Source organism: Setaria viridis, chromosome 3, assembly GCF_005286985.2.
Source record: "Setaria viridis chromosome 3, Setaria_viridis_v4.0, whole genome shotgun sequence".
In the NCBI taxonomy this organism is placed as follows: domain Eukaryota; kingdom Viridiplantae; phylum Streptophyta; class Magnoliopsida; order Poales; family Poaceae; genus Setaria; species Setaria viridis.
Window position 1 is genome coordinate 9,656,150 of NC_048265.2, and position 18,950 is coordinate 9,675,099.

The 18,950-nt window shown below is 42.0% G+C and overlaps 2 protein-coding genes across 4 annotated transcripts; one reads left to right on the forward strand and one right to left on the reverse strand.

The window, feature by feature from the left end:
* Positions 1-2,754: 2,754 nt before the first annotated feature.
* On the reverse strand, positions 2,755-3,900 carry LOC117847141 (uncharacterized). Its single transcript, XM_034728302.2, has 2 exons — positions 3,526-3,900; positions 2,755-3,120 (listed from the first exon to the last, which is right to left on the reverse strand). Exons 1-2 carry the CDS (start codon positions 3,870-3,872, stop codon positions 3,015-3,017), a joined length of 453 nt encoding a protein of 150 aa, XP_034584193.1. The 5' UTR covers positions 3,873-3,900; the 3' UTR covers positions 2,755-3,014.
* Positions 3,901-4,111: 211 nt separating this feature from the next.
* LOC117849517 (uncharacterized) lies at positions 4,112-15,214 on the forward strand. Of its 3 annotated transcripts, none has more exons than XM_034731086.2 (20): positions 4,112-4,411; positions 4,539-4,691; positions 4,881-5,040; positions 6,472-6,790; positions 6,921-7,055; positions 7,147-7,339; positions 7,418-7,548; positions 7,818-8,036; positions 9,791-9,957; positions 10,424-10,502; positions 10,671-11,222; positions 11,296-11,642; positions 11,751-11,864; positions 11,953-12,057; positions 12,227-12,475; positions 12,766-12,864; positions 13,272-13,382; positions 13,537-13,707; positions 13,841-13,951; positions 14,612-15,214. In XM_034731086.2, exons 1-20 carry the CDS (start codon positions 4,309-4,311, stop codon positions 14,847-14,849), a joined length of 3,756 nt encoding a protein of 1,251 aa, XP_034586977.1. In that variant the 5' UTR covers positions 4,112-4,308; the 3' UTR covers positions 14,850-15,214. The 3 variants fall into 3 exon arrangements, with proteins under 3 accessions (XP_034586977.1, XP_034586978.1, XP_034586976.1); XM_034731085.2 differs by having other exon boundaries at positions 4,113-4,411; positions 6,915-7,055; XM_034731087.2 differs by lacking the exon at positions 7,818-8,036 and having other exon boundaries at positions 6,915-7,055.
* Positions 15,215-18,950: the final 3,736 nt, after the last annotated feature.

Consider the following 18,950-nt stretch of genomic DNA (forward strand, 5'->3'; position numbering starts at 1 on the left):
GAGCGTGTCTGGCTGGGCTACCTGCTACAAGCACCTTGGATTGCATCCCACAGATTTGCACGGGCCCACCTGGTTCCTGGACAGCAACAGCTAAGGTTCCTTGACACTTGACAGAGCCAAATGTGAATGTAGGGCAAATACTTCTCTAAGTATTTCTTTGGGATAAGAATACAGATATAAATAACTCATTGATTGAGTGAAAAAAATTTATTATTTTTTGAAACGAAAAATATTTATTATGCATATAGTTGGGGTGTAAAAATCATCTTCATAGTATAGACATTCATAATTTCTAAGAAAGACTACATTTCATATATGTACATGTTTAACTTTTTTCCCTGTTTCTCCTAAGGTAACACATAGCATACCAAGAAATGATTAGCAATATTCGGAAGACAAACGATGCTTAAATTAACGCAAAATAGAACAAAAGGGGGCCCACAGCGGTGTACATTTGTTTATTCCTCGTCACCCCACCATCGGTGTACCGCCCGCTCACGTGTCGACCACTCCGCCGGCCTACGCGTCGCCGCCCGGCGTGCCCCGGCGGCCAGCTTAGCATCCCAGTCATGTGGACGTGGTGGCCGCATCCCGCGTGGGCCCGGCCGCCTGAATAAAATACTTTCTCGAGAACCCGGAACAAAATATTCCGAGACGACGGCAAAAGATTCTTCTCCGCCTTTTTTCACGCGCGCGGAGACTGTACCTCCTTCCGCTGCGGGACCCGGTGCCATCTGGGCCCACGGGTCGGCCTTCGCGGCTTCGCCGGGGAGGAAACGGCAAACATGTGCGTCAAATATGCCACGTCGAAGGCCCATGTGTTCCTGCGTAGCCGTCAGGAGGCGATTGAGCCACGTAGCCGGCGATGCGGCGGGGCGTGGGCCCCGTGGGAGCAAGGAAACGTCACTGACTAGGTGCCAGCTCAGGGGACCTAGCTAGCTTATCCTGACTTGGGAGGCGGATGGGTGATCCCACGTGGGGTGGTTGCGTTGGACCAAGGTGGCTCGCTGCTTCGTGTACGCCTCCCTCATCCCCGCATAGGCTCCGATCGCCAGAAAATGAAGCGCAAGCAAGCTCGGCGGTGGGTTGACTGGCGGAGGTGACGACGGTGGAAGCAGGTCCAACAATGGGCAAGCCGCCGGAGATGGCATGATGCGGGTGAGGCCGGGGAGCAGCGTGAGAAGTCGCGAGGAAGACGAAGTGCGCACTTGGACCGACTACCGGAGGATGAAGAAAGGAGAGCCAGCGATGGATCCAAATCAGATGGTTAAGGCTGTTGAGTGTTGACCGCAAATGATTGTGGTTTTCAAACAATAGAAAGTATATCATCGCATGACTGTCCGTTGCTTACCATCGTAATTTATAATGTGTCTCCAATGTATTTATAAAAATGTTCGGTAATTGTTACTCATGTATACTGTACCGTGGATTAATTGTAAACTCTCAAATTTCAACAAAGGAAAATGTAAATCAATACAGGCAGGCATATGGTTATAAATATCCTAATACGGTGACATTTTTTTTGCGAGTATGATAGGGTGCTATTTGATGATTATACTTTATATATGCTTTTAAAATGCTATATATGTACATCTACTGCCTCTCCCTTACTTCCGATCCTTCTATCTTGTCTACCATTGCAGCGCTTCTCGCACCACCTCCAACCCTCGCAACCGCTATTAGCGCACCCAATATAGAAATGTTTGGACTTAGCGGCCGCTATTGTCCGCTATTGCCCATGTTAGACCGCTATTCGCTACATTTACAGTTCAAGTGACATATGGATATGAATCAAATGGTAATAATAATGTTTAAAATAGTTATTTAGGTAACGACGATGAAGAGATATTGGATGAAAAATGAATTTTTATTTATTGATACGGGAATTTAATGTTAATTTATATCCATACATCTTAATTATACCTATTTATTTGTGATTCTTACCATGAAATGTAATGGCTAACTTAAAACTATTTTATAAGTAAACTTGATGTTAATATTCATATTTGCTTTAAAATTGTGACTATTTTTTGAATTTCGCTATAGCACCCGCTATCCGCGATCCGCTACACCGGCACTAATTCGCTACCGTACCGCTAAACGCTATTTAGTACTTGCTCGCAACCTATCAGTGCAACCTAATGGGTAGTGTTGGTTTCTCTATTTTCAATCTTTTCTGGGCAATTCCATACAAAACATTTTTAGGGGAGAAGAGCCGAAATACAAGATCATTTAAACAAACTCAAGCCAAAAAAGAAAAAAATACCCATTCTTTCTAGAATCTACACAGTTAAGCTCAAGCCATAAAAAGAGAAACGCTCATTCATTTTGTTTACGAGTAGTCATACTAGTCAGAGAAAAATACAACACATGCAGAATTGTTTGGAGAGATACCTCATAGTATTCTGATTATGAATATTTACCATGGGCTTATACGAGTTGTTTGCTCAAAACTATGTATTCAGATTTCAGACCATCACACTGTCTACGATGACACTCACTCAAATTTTATCAAGGATATGTGGTAATATTGGCATGAAAAAAAATATTCAAGTTTTTAAACCCCATCATATAGGTCAAGAAGGTAAGGCATATCAACACAGAATGTAATAAAAGATATCATATGGTAAAGTCTTTTCTTTTACACTAATAATCCCTCCGTTCCAAATTGCAGGTCGTTTTGGTTCTTTTAGTGTATAATTTTTGCTATGCACTTAGATGTAGTATCTTCGGAACGGAGGGAGTATGAGCTAGTTTATGCTCAAAGGGATTTCATTTCGATGCCAACAAACCAAATCCATGGCACCCGGAGGCATCCACATCTCCAATGTCATCCTAGCCGTTGCAAGAGATTATTAATATTATTTTTGGATACATGATACGTTTGATCCTACAATGATGGAAGAGAAGTATGCAGATCGTGCATCGATGGGCTGGGCAACTTCTTCAGTGTCAACCTTGCCTCAAGAACAAACATGACTAAACGAATCCTAACTTTGAGCTCCTTGATTGTATTAAGGCCCTCCAAGTATTGCGTTCTCGATGTCTTCTCTGCTTAGGGCATAGCTGAACCTTCTCTCCACATCCTTCTCAAGACTTCCAGGGCCGCTTTTCAAGTACCTAGTTAACAATAAGGTTAACAATTTTGTATGAACAATTGAGTGATCGAGCAAAGGATTCATATTTCACAGTGTTTTGACGACACAGTTAATTCATGGAACTCAGGGAGTAGCAGAAAAAGGCTCAAGACACTGAAACACGAAGGCCCTTCAGAATTGCTAGATGAACAAGCGAGTTGAGTCATTGTGAACAAAATACTGTACACCCTAGCTGAACAAGTGTGGAACATCCAAACTGCAAGTTCATCCCACGCACCCACATAAGCTGATTGGGCAAGCTAAATCGCAGGAAAATGTTGGTCAAATTACGAGCATGACTTTTTTTTATAAAAGAATTACGAGCACGAATTGAATCCGCAAGTTAGCACAGATTGATACGGGGCGACTGGGAGAGTGCGGTTTGTACCTGATGTGGAGGTCGGTGACGTCGAGGCTGAGGCGCGCGTGCCAGAGCGGCTTCTCGGCGACCCAGACGGCGGGGTCCTCGCGGGACTGCGTGAACCCGAGGCTGCGCAGCCACGCCTCGATGCACGGCAGGCTGTGCGTGTACAGCGGCTTCTTCTTCTCCGGCAGCCGCTCTAGCCACTGCGCGTCCGACGGCAGCGCCGCCGCCTGCGAAACGACCCCCGCCCCTCTCCGCGGCCGACCCCGCGCGCGGGACGCCGGGGCAGCGAACCCGCTCGGGCGAGCGGAGGGCAGGGCCGGGGAGATCAGGGCCAGGGCACGGAGCGAGCTCGAGAGGGCCATGGACATCGACGATTGCTGCTGCTTTTTCACCTTATCTACCGCTCTCGAGCTCCGCTCTTCCTACACTATCTCTTGGGCTGTAACTTATGGGCCTCATTGTTTGGAGCCCATGAGCCAAATCTGAAGAGCCCACTACACAGACGGGTTCAGGCTTCTGTATGGGTCGGCCCATCAACAGCGGGAGGCCAGCCCACCAAGCTGAAGCAAAGAGCGGGAAAACCCGCACTAAAATGGCGCCCGGCGGCGGGAAAAATCTCCCTTCCCATCGCCTCATCGGCGTCCGAAACCGATCTCGCCGCCTCTCCCGGTCTCCCCACTTCGATTCACCACTCCTCCCAGTTCACCTTCCCATCCCTCGCCTCCGCATCCATCCAACTGTGGCGAGCTCCGAATCCGCGCACCGAGCCACCGACAGGCGGCTAAACCCTAGCGCGCCGCCGCCATGGATTCGGCGGTGCTCTCACTCACCTGCGCGGGCCTCGGCGCCGCGCAGGAGGACGAGGACGGCGCCGTCATCGGCTACGCCAAGAGCGAGCACTGCCTAGGTACCGCTGCTCTCCCCCGCTTTCTGCGGTTCTTGGGCAACGGCTCTGGTTTGGCCCCATTTCTGATCTGGGGATGAGTATGGTGGCTAATTTGTGCTCTACGCGCGTTTTTTCACCATTTCTGTAGATAATCTGAAGGATCTGCAGAGATTCCTGCGGCGGGACGACCCGCAGCGGCGGGAGGTTTTCAAGCAGGTCTGCAAGTGGAAGATTGCGTCTAGAGATCTGGTGCCCATCATTGAGAATTACCAGACCGACCGCAATCTGGTGGTCACTGCGGGTAATTGTTCTTCCATTTTGCTTCTTTGAACTCTCAAAGTGCTGTATATGAGCGTTCAATTTGAATAGGATATATCACTGTTCCCCACTAATATAGCACCAAAACTACGTCTGTGAATCCCTTTATTTCAATGATGCTCTGATGTAGCGCTCTATGACTAAATGCTTTCCCTTTTATTTTGTATTGAAGTGAAAGTACTGGTGTTCCTTACAATGCCCGTGGAGCCCTCGTCAGAGGAAGTTGCACAACAGATAGAGTATCTGTGGGATTTGAAGGCTGCACTGACACGCAATGTTGCAATGACAGTCATTGTGTCTCTACTTGAAGATCCGTTGGATCGCTTGGAAAGGTGATCCCCCCCCCCTCTTATCATTGATCAGATGAGCAGATGCAACTGAGCGCAGTGTTATACATGAGGATCACAAACATTGTTATATAGTCTATCTATTATATTTGCTCATATATCCTGGTGCAAACATATGTTGCAAAGGCCCACGATATGAACTACTGCCTGGTACAAATGGAAAGAAAAATATCAATGAGTAGCCTGTAAGCTCTTGGAAGTTGCATGAAACTCCTTTGTTTTCCCTGTCACTCTTGTCTAATGAAATGTCTGTAAGATTGAGCTGATTGTATTCAGCAATGAGAGTGTAAGTGCAAAGAACAGAGAACTCAAGAATTTTGAAAGGACTATTCCTTCAGAGTGCCGACCTTGTTTTATATTCGCTCTTGAACAAAAGCTCATTAACAATCTGAGGCACGTTGATTTTAAATCTGGTCACCTGATCCTGAACTTGCAAATCTTATGTTTTGGTTTGTGGCCTTGTGCCTCTACTTTGCCTTAGACCGTACGAGCTATGAAAGAAATCAGTTTGCAGATTGATTAAGTTTCCGTGTTGCATTTTGTGAGACCACCTTTAACGTTTGTCTTTAGGATATGCAAGGCTAAACTGGAACGACTAGCCCTCGTTTTTACTTGCCCAGGGCCCATCAAATCCCAGACTAGCCCTGTCTGCAGTGAGAGCAGGGGTTGATTTTGACAGAGAAATAATTAAATAAATTCTTGAACTAGATGGATTGGTAGTTTGGTACTATCACCTCACCTCTGGACAGATGACCATTTTTTTCCATTGTGCTTCCAGCCCCTGATGGAAGAAAGATAATCCAGGAGTTGTGTGGGAACTGGATTACACTTTGAGCGTTACATGAATTGATCAATCAAACAGGATGCTATTCTATTCTTGTGCAAATTTTTTTTCCTCACATCATTTCACCCATAATTCGAGCATATTATTTTTGTGGATTCTGTTTGGCAATCAGGTAGGATAATTAATTATTAGGTTACTTGTGCCATTACCATATCGGCAAGACTATGCCTGGTGCATGCACTATTATGTTAGTCAATTATCTTGGTGCTTGCACTATCTTTAATTGCCTCTATGCTCCTTAAAAAAGTTCACTAATTCGTACTGAGTGCCAACTGCCAAAGCGAATCCTAGGATTTTGAATGGTCCTATTTGCGAAACAAGTGGAACCAAACAGCCTAGGGCTATTGGCATTCTTGTTCAAGTGTTGCATGTAATATTTTAGTGATCCGCAGATTGCTCTCTATATATCCTGTTCCCAAGGGGCAGAAGTGCAAGTTTGTTTATCCACTAACATTCTTATCCCATTCTGCTCCCCATTTATGTTATGCTATTTATTACTAGTTCTATACTTCTATACACTATATCTTCGTTATACTAACTTGAGTTTACATAATTTACTATTCAATGCCCAGAACTTCATTCACAGAAGATGACTGGAAGTTAGTTCAGTTGGTGCTTACTTTGTTCCGCAACGTCTTGGCTATTCAAGAAATCACATTGTCTCAGAAGGCATCTGGAGAAGCTACTCACTTACTCTTCCTGGCTGACAGCTTTTTGGAGCTCATGTTCCAAGAGAATGTGATGGACATAATCTTAGTGCTAACTCAGCATATTGATGAGCCCTCTGGTTATCTTAAGGAGGAAAACCTTCTTTTGATGGAGATATATCATTATCTCTTCTTAGGTCGAGATCCAGGATTGATTGCCCGAGCTTCTAATAAAGGTTCAAAGGTATTCCTTCTTATAGTCCTTTTCTTTTCATTTGTGCAAGTACTGTTAAGTACATTAGATGCCCCTTCCTGTCATCTATCAATGAAAAAAGGTCATGTTTATTTACTCCATTGATACTCTATAGGAGCAGGTTAACGGAGATATTGATTCTTCAGTTGATTCATTGAGATTGATGATGGAGGAGGAAGAAAGGAAAAAAAGAATGTTCAGGCAACGCAACTCCGAGCATAACTCACTCAGTGGGACTTTTACACGCTTTTCAGTGGTACTGTATACTTTTGAATTCTACCAATTGGATCCTGCATCAAAATCTGATTATCACAGGTTATTGTCTTTGCTTGCATTTGAACTGACAGGATGGATCTAAATCATTGTGCAAAGGGAACCCAAGTTCTGCAGCTGCAAACAGCCTCTTGAAAATACATAATGTACAAAAAGGTCCCCGGAAAAGGATAGCCTGGGACAATGAACTTCTGTACATACCAAAGGAGGGTATTACAGAAATGCTTAGAAGCTTCCTGGATCAATTTTTATCTGGAGCATACAATAGTAAGTTTGTTTCATTTCCATTTAACAGAACCATTATGTTTTGTTCATGTAAGCTTGAGATAACACGGTGTTTATCAGTCCTCATGCAGTCAGTTTGTGATGATATCATGAATGAGCACCATTCTATTGAGAAATCCGATATATCTACATTCTTCAAAGTTGCTCGATTTGTCTTAGCTTTCCAACATGAGAAGGCTTCAAATGACCAGGTCTGGAACAGAACTCATGATGCTACTGGGGAAATTCCTTTATCATTTTACTCCTTGTTTAGCTATGATAACTTGAATTTCCAAGAGCCACAGTTACTTAGTACCCGATTTCTATTTGCCACTGGACTACACGAAGCTTAAGTTGTAGGTAGTTATGTCTACGTTTATTTGCCTTGAATACCATAACTGTGTCCACCCAGGCAGATATATGATTACCCTCCTTTCTCTTCCATGATGGTTCATGACAATGTAAACATTCTTTTGGTCAGAAATCTGTTAAAGGGATCCAACCATCTGAGGTTTCGCCTAGCAATGAACATGATGATAATCTGCCGTTCCATGGTGATATATGTGGGCCTGTTGCAGCCACATTGAATGAAGATATGTTCAATATAGTCATTTCCAGGTGGCGTGAGGCATATGAGAGCCTGAAGGAAACTAACGACTACAAAACTCTTTCAGCAGCTGGGTCTTTAATGAAAACCATGGTAAGAGAATGTGTGTATTTGTAAAATTTAAAGGCAATGGTGCTAAACTCGCTTCATAGTAATCCACTGTTAGATGTCGAACTTGCCTTGTATTTTGCTTTGAAAAGACTGAAAAGACAAACTAGAGAGCAGTTTGCGAAAATGACAAGGCGAGAACAAGTCCAGGTTGAGCAAAATCTCAAGGCTTAACTCTGAAATTTTGATGCAGTACTCGCTATCTAGTTCTTGGAAAGGTTTAACTCAAGTAGAGATACGCTATCTAGTTCTTGGTAAGGTTTAACTCAAGTAGAGATAGTGTCAAGTCTCTGGAGGTCATGGGCACCGCGTAAGTGCAAATTTTTCCTATGGCTTGTGGCGCATAATCGCTGCTGGACGGCTGATAGGCTTGCTAGGCGAGGCCTCCCACATCCAGCACGATGTCCTCTCTGTGACCAGGAGGATGAGACAATTCATCATCTCCTCTCGGCGTGTGTTTTCTCCCGACAATTTTGGTTTCTGTTGTTGCGTCGATTTGGGCTTCCAGATTTAGCACCTCAGGCAAACATGGTCAATTTTTATGAATGGTGGCAGCAGGCTTCGGATTCGATGGGCAAAAAAATAAGGCAAGGATTTAATTCACTTGTAATCTTAGGGGCCTGGACTATCTGGAAGATGAGGAACGATGTGGTGTTCAATGGAGCGTCTCCCAGAATTGATCAAGTTCTCACCTTGGCACAATAAGAGGCTGATCTCTGGATGCTGGCAGGGGCAAAAGGGTTAAGTGGTCTGGTGGCTGTTAGAACTGCTGGTTAACAGCCCCTAGAGCTTGTGGTCTCGGGTAGTAGTCTTTGTTTCACGGGTGTGTATGTTTCTTAGATAACTGAGTGTGTGTGGGGTGTGTGTTTGTATGGCTTTTTTGGCCTTCTCCTTCTATCTTAATGCAATGATACGCAGTTCTCCTGCGTATTCGAGGAAAAAGAGATAGTGTCAAGTCTGAGGGGGTGTTTGGGAAACACCTCCTAAACTTTAGGACACGTCACATCGGATGTTTGATACTAATTAGAAGTATTAAATATAGTCTAATTACAAAACTAATTGCACAAATGGAGTCTAATTCGCGAGACGAATCTATTAAGTCTAATTAGTCCATGATTTGACAATGTGGTGCTACAGTAACCAGTTGCTAATGATGGATTAATTAGGCTTAATAGATTCATCTCGCGAATTAGTATAGGGGTTCTGCAGTTAGTTTTATAATTAGCTCATGTTTAGTCCTCCTAATTAGCGTCCGAACATCTGATGTGACACTTCTAAAGTATAGTACCTCGTATCCAAACACCCCCTGAAGGAAGATCTAGACACATAGGCGCCTAACAAAAACCGAATTTGCTATGTATAGCTTGACTTCAGAAGTTTTTAAAAAGGTTGAATTTAAATTGTCTTCGTTTTAAAACTATTACCAAATTTAACCTGTCTTACTATCAACAAGAGTAAAATATATTCATTCATTCATTCATTCATTAAATAAGTCCTTCCTGATATACAAATTTGATGAACCTTATAAACTGCATGCATACTCATGTCAAGATATTCTGCAAAACTTGGTTGAGATTATGATGTTTTACCAACTTCAAAAGGAAAACATATCAATTCAAAACCTTATGAGTGTAGCTAGTTTTTTTAATTGTGATTTTCATTATTATATCTTTGTGGATTATTCAGTTATCACTGTGTGCATCTTGCGGACCCTCAGATTGCAGTACCTTGCATTGCAGATTGACATGATATATTTGGTGCTAAAAGTACTTCCTGAAGATTCAAGGGAATCTCAGACAGCTCGTGTTTTACTGTACAAACTGTTCTATGATCAGACAGAACAAGGTCTCACTCAATTTCTGCTGAACTTGTTCAGATCATTTGATAGTCACAAGCAACCTAAAAGGTTAGTACAAAAATTTTCATCTGTCATTTGCATCTACTGAAACTGTAACTGGATTAGTAGGCACACTTTATAAACTGGAAAATTCTTGTCGTGGCGTCCATTATCTGCATAATACATGTGTCCCTGACTTTACAAAAGCTCAAAATATAGCTTTAATGTATGCAGCAAGTACATGATCATTCATTTCCTAAAATAGGTAAGCTAGTGGGCATTATAAACTGGAATATTGTCTTCCTTAGCTCTTGGAAACATCTATTGAAGAAGCTTTTCCAGCAGTTTGGATGTTCATGTTCTCAAATTTTTGCATACTTGCGTTTCTTTGTGTGTTTTTATTCCATGGTTTGAATTACATTTCCTTTCTGGTTACTGGAGATCGACAATACCCTTTTCCTCATTTAACCCTCTAAACATGTACCGTACATTCACTTACCATTATTTAATTTCACCTATTTGTTGTTCTTATCAGTGATCTAGCAGATTTATTAGAAACAATTCATATTATGCTACAGCTCATGGAAAAGCTTCAAGCACGCGGTGCATTAAGGGTATGCTTTACTCTTTCCAACTGTAACATGTCTCTCGCTCATTGTGCATAGTTATGTTCTTTGCACATCTTCATTTTTCTAGCAACGTTTGCTTCTATAGGTTTGGAACTGTTGAACGTAAAGATGGATAACATACTGCTCAATCAATTATTGCTCTATTTCCTTTAGGTTGCGAAAAGGACAAAAAAGGGTAGAAGAAAGAAGGAAAGAAATGATAAAAACGAGATTTCAGAACCAAAAGCGGAGTATGTGGAACCAAACTGTGCTGATCCAACAGATAGGACCAAATCCCCACCTGAATCAGTTCCAGATTTGAGACCTGAGGATCCTGCTGTAGAACCTTCTCCCTCGGAGCAAGGAGAAGTCAATACCAGTGGCGCACATGTACCGGATACGCTTGTGGACACTGCAGCTAATATGGAGAGTAATGCTAATGCTGAAGGTGACCCACCTTGCACAGACAGTGTAATGAAAACAAATCTCATTGGTGAAGAGGGTGAGACATCAGATTCTTCAATTGATGATCACCAGCCTGCTACAAGTGAAGTTGATTTTAATGTTTCCAGATTAATATCTAGCCTTGCAAACAATTCCGTCGTGCAAAACGTTTGCTGGTTGTTGAAGCATTACAAAAGTAACTCCTATCGCACAAACCATTACATAATATGCATGCTTCAGAGATTCTGTGAAGATCTCGAGTTGTCACCAATGCTCTATCAGGTAAAAGAAATACCTACATATGTTTCGTCACTTTTGTTTTTTCTTTGGGAGCTTACATTACTGTCTTTTGCAGCTATCACTTTTAACTACATTCTATGATATACTAGCCGAACAGAAATTGTCTAGTTCAAAGGAGTACACAAACATTGTAAATTTTCTTTCTAAAGTTGTGAGGAAAATGTTGAAGGCGATGAGAAAACAGCCATTGCTATTTGTTGACATATTATTTTGGAAGACGCGCAAGGAGTGCCATTGCATCGATGCAGATGCACTACTGAATGAGCTTAAGAATGATGTTGGAAACAAGAATGGTGGAATTGGATCAAGTAAGGGATGGAGAGGTCCAATAAATATAGCAGATTCGCTTGGTGACGATGAAGCTGATCTGGTTATACCGCAGGCACCATATGACGCTGACAAGTAAGTTCTGTGCATTTACTGTTGGTTATGGATGATTTTTTGTGTTACTACATGCAAAATTGTGGAGTGCTAAAGGCAGCAATGTTGTTTCCATTGACACACAAACAGTGATGGAGACTTATCAGCTGGTGAACATGGGGATGATTTTCGGAAGAGTAGTACTACGTATAAAAGGAGCAGATTAATGTCACTTTCAGACAGTGAAGCTGAGGAAAATGAGAGGTTCGTTTTATATGCTGCTCTGTATTTGAACACATAGCTAATTAGCTGAACTTCAATCCTCACTTTGATTTGGATGGACTTATACCAGGAACCATGTATCAAGAGGTTCACTGAACTCAGAAGTTCCAAAAAGACGAGGTCATTCTATTTTTACTGAAGAGCAAGAGAAGCTTATCAGAGATCTTTATGAAAAGTAAGTGTAAAATTTCTGCCAAGAAAGAGCAATGATAGAGCAATGTAGCTCAATGCACTTTATAAAGTTGGCAGTGTGCATAATTCACTGGATCCTGTTTATGCATGATTATTTTCTTACTATGGATTGTGTGTTGATGCCAGAATGTTTATCCCTTTTATGTTTGTAGATATAAGGATGATCGTAAATGCAGTCATCTAATAGCTGAGGCTTTAGACTCCACTGGGAAGATATCTTCTACTCAAGTTTCTCGCAAGCTTACACAATTAGGTCTCAGGAATACCATAAGGAGAAAAAAGGTTGCAGATGGATCTCTCTCAAGTGGAGATCTGGCTACGGAATCACAAAATGACTCACTTGATGATCTGAACCACATGCTAAGCGAATATAACCCTGATTCCAAGCCTAAAAGCTCCCGGTAAGTATTATAAATCGTCAGTTGTGCATCCATTGTAATGTTACCTGACACTCAACAATCAGCTGCATACATTTTACCTGTAGAATCGATGCATTTGTATACTGATTTTTTTTTTCAAAATAAGTACATCAGGTAACCTAAGAACTTAATTGGAAACTATATCTATATTTTATTTACTGGATAAACATTTCTGGAAAGTTCAATGTGATTTTCTTGGTTTGGCTATCCAATTACAAGGTTGCTGGTATTCAGTAATTACCTCTTGTTAAACCTTAGCCTGCATTTTCCAGCACTAGAAGGAAAAGGTTACACAGATCAAGCCGTGGCCATGATGACACAACTCATGGAAGATCATCTGATGAAGAAACGTTACAAGTACTTAAAAGCAGGTAATATACCTACATGCTTTCAATCAGCTAATTAAAACAAATAAAGCTCAAACACTGTGAGAAGGCATTCCCACGGCTTTGCCTTAAATGGGAGAGTGTACTGAACCCTTTAAACGGTACTGGCACGACTTGCAACTTGCAAGGCACCCAAGTTCAAGCTTGGGAGGGCAGCCTCTCTGCTCTACTAACTGAGCTAAGGCTCAGTTCTCTACCAGCTAATTACATAACATGGTATATGGTTCTTTATGTATATTTGATTATTGACCTGAAGCTAAGAAACTAGGATTGCCCGACTATTTTAGATCACATTCTCCCTCCATAAGAACTGAGTGTCACAGATGATTTATTTTACTGTTATTTTTTCTTTATCCTTTTTTGATATGCTGAGTGCCCTTTATTTATTGCAGAGCGAAAAATAAGAAGCTTCCCTTGGTGGATAGTTCATTGAGTGCATCACAGCATCAGGAAGCTCAGCAAGATCCAGGCTCTGATGATGCAACCATAGGATCCATGATTAGGTGAACTCATTCAACTGTAGTATATACATGAATACATGTCAATTTAAATCTTCATGATACTAATTGTTACGGTGTTACCCCTCATCAATTATATAATGCTCTCATTTCCATCCCTCACCCTGTTTGTCTAAACCAATTCCTTTTCTGTTGACAGAACTGGAAAAAAGAAGAGGTTATCCACATCAGAGTTTGAAGGGAAAGTACAAAACCATCAAGAATCTTCAAAAAACAGAAACACCAAGGATTCTTCACCGAGTATATCGCAACATAAAAAAACTATGGAAGACAATTATCCTGATGATGAGACCATAGGATCCATGCTTAGGTGTGGTCATGCAGCTTTACATCATAATGATCATTGGAACCTGCAGGATTTCATTGTTAAAACCTCATTAACTCAATCTGCCCCCCAATTTTCTTCCCTTATTGAACTAACCATTTTCTTTTCATTTTAACAGAAATGGAAAAAAGAAGAGGTTAGTGGTGTCAAACTTCTCAGCGAATATACAAGACCAAGAATCTCTGAGAAACATTGACCTGCATGATGAGACTATTCCTTCTAATATCATGTAAGTACATTCAACTTCATACACGAAATCCTTCAAATTGACAGCTTGCCTTTACAGGCTTATTAGTGCAAGTCAATGTCTTATTGTCATTGCGAACTCCATAAAAAATCAAGGTTGGTTTTTGGTTGCTTGTAGGCTTGGCCTGTGAAGGTGTCATAAAAAGAACACAGACAATGAACCATGCAAACAGACAATTTCCTTAATTTGACTTGTTAACCAAATAAGTTACATGGTAGTGGTAGGCGCCAGATAGAGTGGCTTCTAAGCTATAAGCTGTGGATATGTATTGGATGTACTGTATCAGAAGGGTGGCATCATCTGATAGACTGTAGTTTCTTTCCTAGATATGCAGTTTTGCTGTGCACATGCAGAGCTTATTTGCAAGTTAATACACATAGACATCCATTTGCATTTTTTGTGGAGTATATGTGCATCTCGTTCTTAATTATTGATTTATGTAGGGATCCTTTTTTTTCTTCTAATTCCACTTTTAGTATGGCCTAGTATTCTAGGATTTTGTTTGATTATCATTTTTGTCATATCACATAATTTCATTTATGCCTATTTGAAAGCCAAATAGCTAGAACATCACATATCAATAAGAGAACCATACTACAGTATACATCTGTGTCATTTACAAGAGAGTTTCTCACTTTGCAGGGATGCTTCTCTAATTCATGAGCCTGATTCAGTGGTTAACAGTGGCAATACTGGTGAAGCTGAACTTCTGGATGACTTTGACGTTGAGCCAGATAATCCTGAAAATACTGACCAAAGGATCACTGATGATGTAAATTTCAGTGAATCAGGAGACACAACAAACGCTGAGCCTAATCAAAGGGCTGGTTTAAAAAGAAGACACAGGTTGGTAATTGATGATGACGATGATGATGAGTAACTGTCCAGGTTGGGAGATCGAAATCAAAAGTGGGATAAAAAAGCTGTTCAGATGATATGATGCTATTTTCCTCCGTCCTGCTGGCTCTTAGCAGGGACCTGGCAGGATCACACTTCCCAGTGCCAGTTACCCAAAACTTCATTTTGATCTGCAATTTCATTTGTAATAGTTGGTTGGATCACAATCAAATGGAATTAGGCAGATGCAAAGTTCAGGCTGTTGAGCTGTGTGGCCTCTTGTACATAATCTTTTTAGGGGTGTTCTGATGCTAGTCGTGGCTACTGTCAGTTGAAACTACCAATGTAACAATGCTATGAAAGGTAATTGGTTATGGAACTCCCCTATAGAGTTCGTTTTCTGACTGATTTTTTTTTCCACTAAGGGCACTGCCCGAATTTCATTACTCCAGAAAGTAACGAAATTACAAAGTTTTGTTCAGCCAATCGGAAGTTCAAAAAGTAAAAGCACTGACACCAGGAGATCACAGCACTCAGGGCCTGTCACCTGGGCACCAACAGCTACAAGTTTTGTCAAACCAACACCTTTCTGAAACCGGTGAACAAAAGGAAGCCTAAGGACACCAACAACACTAAGCTTAACAGGGTTCCACTTCTTGATTGTGGGCTGTAGCTTCCAATGGGGGATCTGTTCTTCATCTACTGTATCAGCACCACTCCATTGTCTTCAGGCGTAGCCTCCAGAGGATGAAAGTGAAGCGCCGCATCCTTCAGAGCATCTGCTCCTGCCTCCAGATTCTCCTTATCTCCTGGTTTTTGCAGACTTGCCCACTATGATAAGAAAGAAGAAGCCATAAATATAATCTCAGTGGGAGATTTAATGAGTTTTTTCTCAAAGCAAGTTTTGTTTCTGGAATTCCAAAGAGCCCAGCAAATGGCTGCTAAACCAACCATGTAGTATTGTTTGAACTGAGGCAAAGTGTTTCTCACCCAGATCCAATATTGATCAAGAGAGGATGGTCTACAATTAGTTCCTAAGACCATGGCCATTATGCTCCTAACATACCTAGCTGAGGGGCAATAAAAAAAGAGGTGGTTAACATTCTCATCATCAGAGCAGAAACTACATCTCTTATCACCCTGCCAATTCCTCTTTAGCAGGTTATCTTTGGTTAAAATGGCGTTTTGCTGGACCAGCCACATAAAAATTTTGATTTTCAGCGGTAATTTAGCCTTCCACAGGGCACTTCTATTTCAGAACTACACATATGTGTATACATAGATTTCACCGAGAAAATTCCAGATTTCTCCCGGCTCCATTTCGGGGAATCCTTTTCATTTGACGAGGCACATCCTGCTAAAATATCTCTCAACCTTCTAAATTGTGTTTGGTTCCTTTCATCTAACCATCTTCTAAAGGTAAAGGTCCACCCTCTTGCAGCTACAAAAGCTACATCTCCATTTTGTTCATTGCAGATTTCAAACAGCTCAGGGAATTTTTCTTTGAGAGGTAGGGAGCCACACCAGGGATCCCTCCAAAAATCAGTACCCTCACCATTTCCTATTCTCATAACCCTTCCTCTCAGGTAGAGTTCTTTCACCTTGAGTAAGCCATTCCACACAGGGGAATTGGAGCTTTTCCATTTCAATTGAGGTAAAGTATCTTGTTTCACATATTTCCTTCTAACAATTGTTTGCCAGAGCCCCTCTCCTGTTTCTAATTTCCACCACCATCCACAGAGTAAGCATATGTTCATCTTTCTTTTGTTTTGGTTTAGTTATTATGTCCACTTCACCAGGTGGTACTTCTTTTTAATACTACCACCTTGCCAAAAGAACCTCTTTTCTGGTAACATCTAGCCTTTTCAGTATGGTTTTTGGGAGCATATACATCGACATACAATATATTGGAATACTACTTAAAACATGCATTCAACAGAGTCAATCTCCCTCCAATAGAAAGGGAGCTGCCCATCTAGCCATCCAGCCTTTTAAGGAGTTTTTCATCCAGATCTAACCAATCCATTATACCGACTAAAAGTCGGTCCACCGACTTTTTTTATTTTGACCCTTTTCGCGAAAAAATTTCACAAATAGGCTCATGGCGAAACCAATTCCAAAAATGGACCCTTAGCTTGGCGCCAGAATGGCTGGCGCCAAGCTACAACGTCTTGGCGCCAGCCTCCATGGCGCCAAGGTCCCCGCATCGGGCCTCCAACGTGGCGTCGGGCCTACGTGGTGCCAAGGCTTGGCGCCAAGCCTTGGCGCCACCGTCGCTGGCGCCAAGCCTCCTTACATAAAGCGCTGGCCCTTCTTCCTGCCCGAGAGTTCCTCCTCATTCTTCTTCACTCTCTCAGATTTTTTACTCTCCCTACTTTGCCCTATACTACGAATCGACATTCTAGCTTAGGAAACTTTCATTTTATCCGTGGATCTTGAAGAGCAAGGTATCCTCTCTCCCTCGTACCTTTTTTTCACATCGATTCGCTATATATTTGTTGCATTTTTGAACTTAGGGTTTCATGCAAATGTAGGATGCTGAGGCGTGGAAAAGCTAAGAAACTAAGATAACCCCAGCGCACGTAGTTATGTTATATGCTCATTGTTATGGATCAAATGAAAAAACCTTAATTGTAGGTTTATTGTTAAGTGCGTTTGGTTCTTTCGACGAAATAAACTAAATTGTAGTTATGGCGCCAAGCTGACCGGAAATGCCTTCGATCCATTGCCTCTGCCTAGTGGTGTTCCAGTGCCTATGTGCTTTTGCGGCGATCCTTGCAAGGTAGCCAAGTCCGATGAACATGCCACGTATTGGCAGAGGTATTGGATGTGTTCCAACTTTGCGTTTGAACCTACACTTCGTCAATGCCACATTAACATGTTGGTAAGGAATTGTTGTTGTCTTATAATTATTGACCATAATTTTTTTGTTTTATAACAATTGCATTTGTTGTAGACCCCTCCACCGCTATGTGATTTTGAGCAGTAGATTGACACTGAGATCAATCCTGAAGACAAGGAGTTTTTGGAGTATATGTTGCGCTGGGATGCAGAGAGGAAGGAGATGTACGAGAAGAGGCTCAGAGAGGAGGCTGCGGAAAAGGAGCACAAGGAAGAGGAGGAAAGGAGGCGTGTTGCTGCGAACAGGGAGGAGAGGGAGAAGAAGCTTGAGCGTGCACGCCGAGCGAAAGCAGCGGTTGAGGAGAATCCCGATGCCTTGAGGAAGGGAAAGTGGCCTCGTTGCACTCAGTAGTCATAATTAGTTTCTAGTTCTATGGTTTATTTATGAACAATATTTTCTACTGTGAGACTTTTATTATGTTGTCATGTAATGATGCACTTTAAGTATGGACATGCAAGTGGTAGACGACCTATGTTTATTTTGCGATGTAATGCACTTCGAAGTTGTACTCTAGTTAAATTTTCGCATAAAATAAAAAGGGTACTTGTTAGCGAAATTTTGGCAGAATTTCCCCTACTTTTTGATGCAATCCATACAAAATTATGAGATAAATAGTGAACATAAATACAAAGTATATGACACAAGCATATGACTCAAGCATATGATACATTCATAATAAAATCCATAATAGTTCAGAATGAAAGTCCATATATACAAATAGTCCATATAACACAAAGTCCATATAACACAAAGTTCGCAATAAGAATCGTCACTGCCTCCTAGTCTTACCCTTACCCTTGTGACCAAGGGCGTCGGTGCCTGGAGTGTAAGGAGAACGTGGGCGACGTAGTCTAGTGCCTACAACTTGTGTAGGCTGATTTAAGGGAGCCTCGTGGAGCTGAGACGGGCCAAGCTCCTCGGGCCTCTGCTCATCGTCGTCGTCGTCGTCGTCCTCATCCTCGGATGCAATTGCTTTCAAACCTGAGGGGCCTTGGCTAGATGTACCGACACCTCCTTCGCGTGGAGATGGAACGTGCACGTCTCGTGTCGTGGCAGTCCTGCAACCACAACGAGCAGCCGCACGGCGAAGCCGATTTGACAGTCGCTGTTGTGAAAAAACTAGTTACATGAAAGAATGTAACGTATTAATAAAGTATTAGAAAGAATAATTTGAGTCCTACGTCTAGAAAGCTTCGCGTCTCGGGGTCCGTAACTCTAGGACGGAAATGCTCAATATCTCTA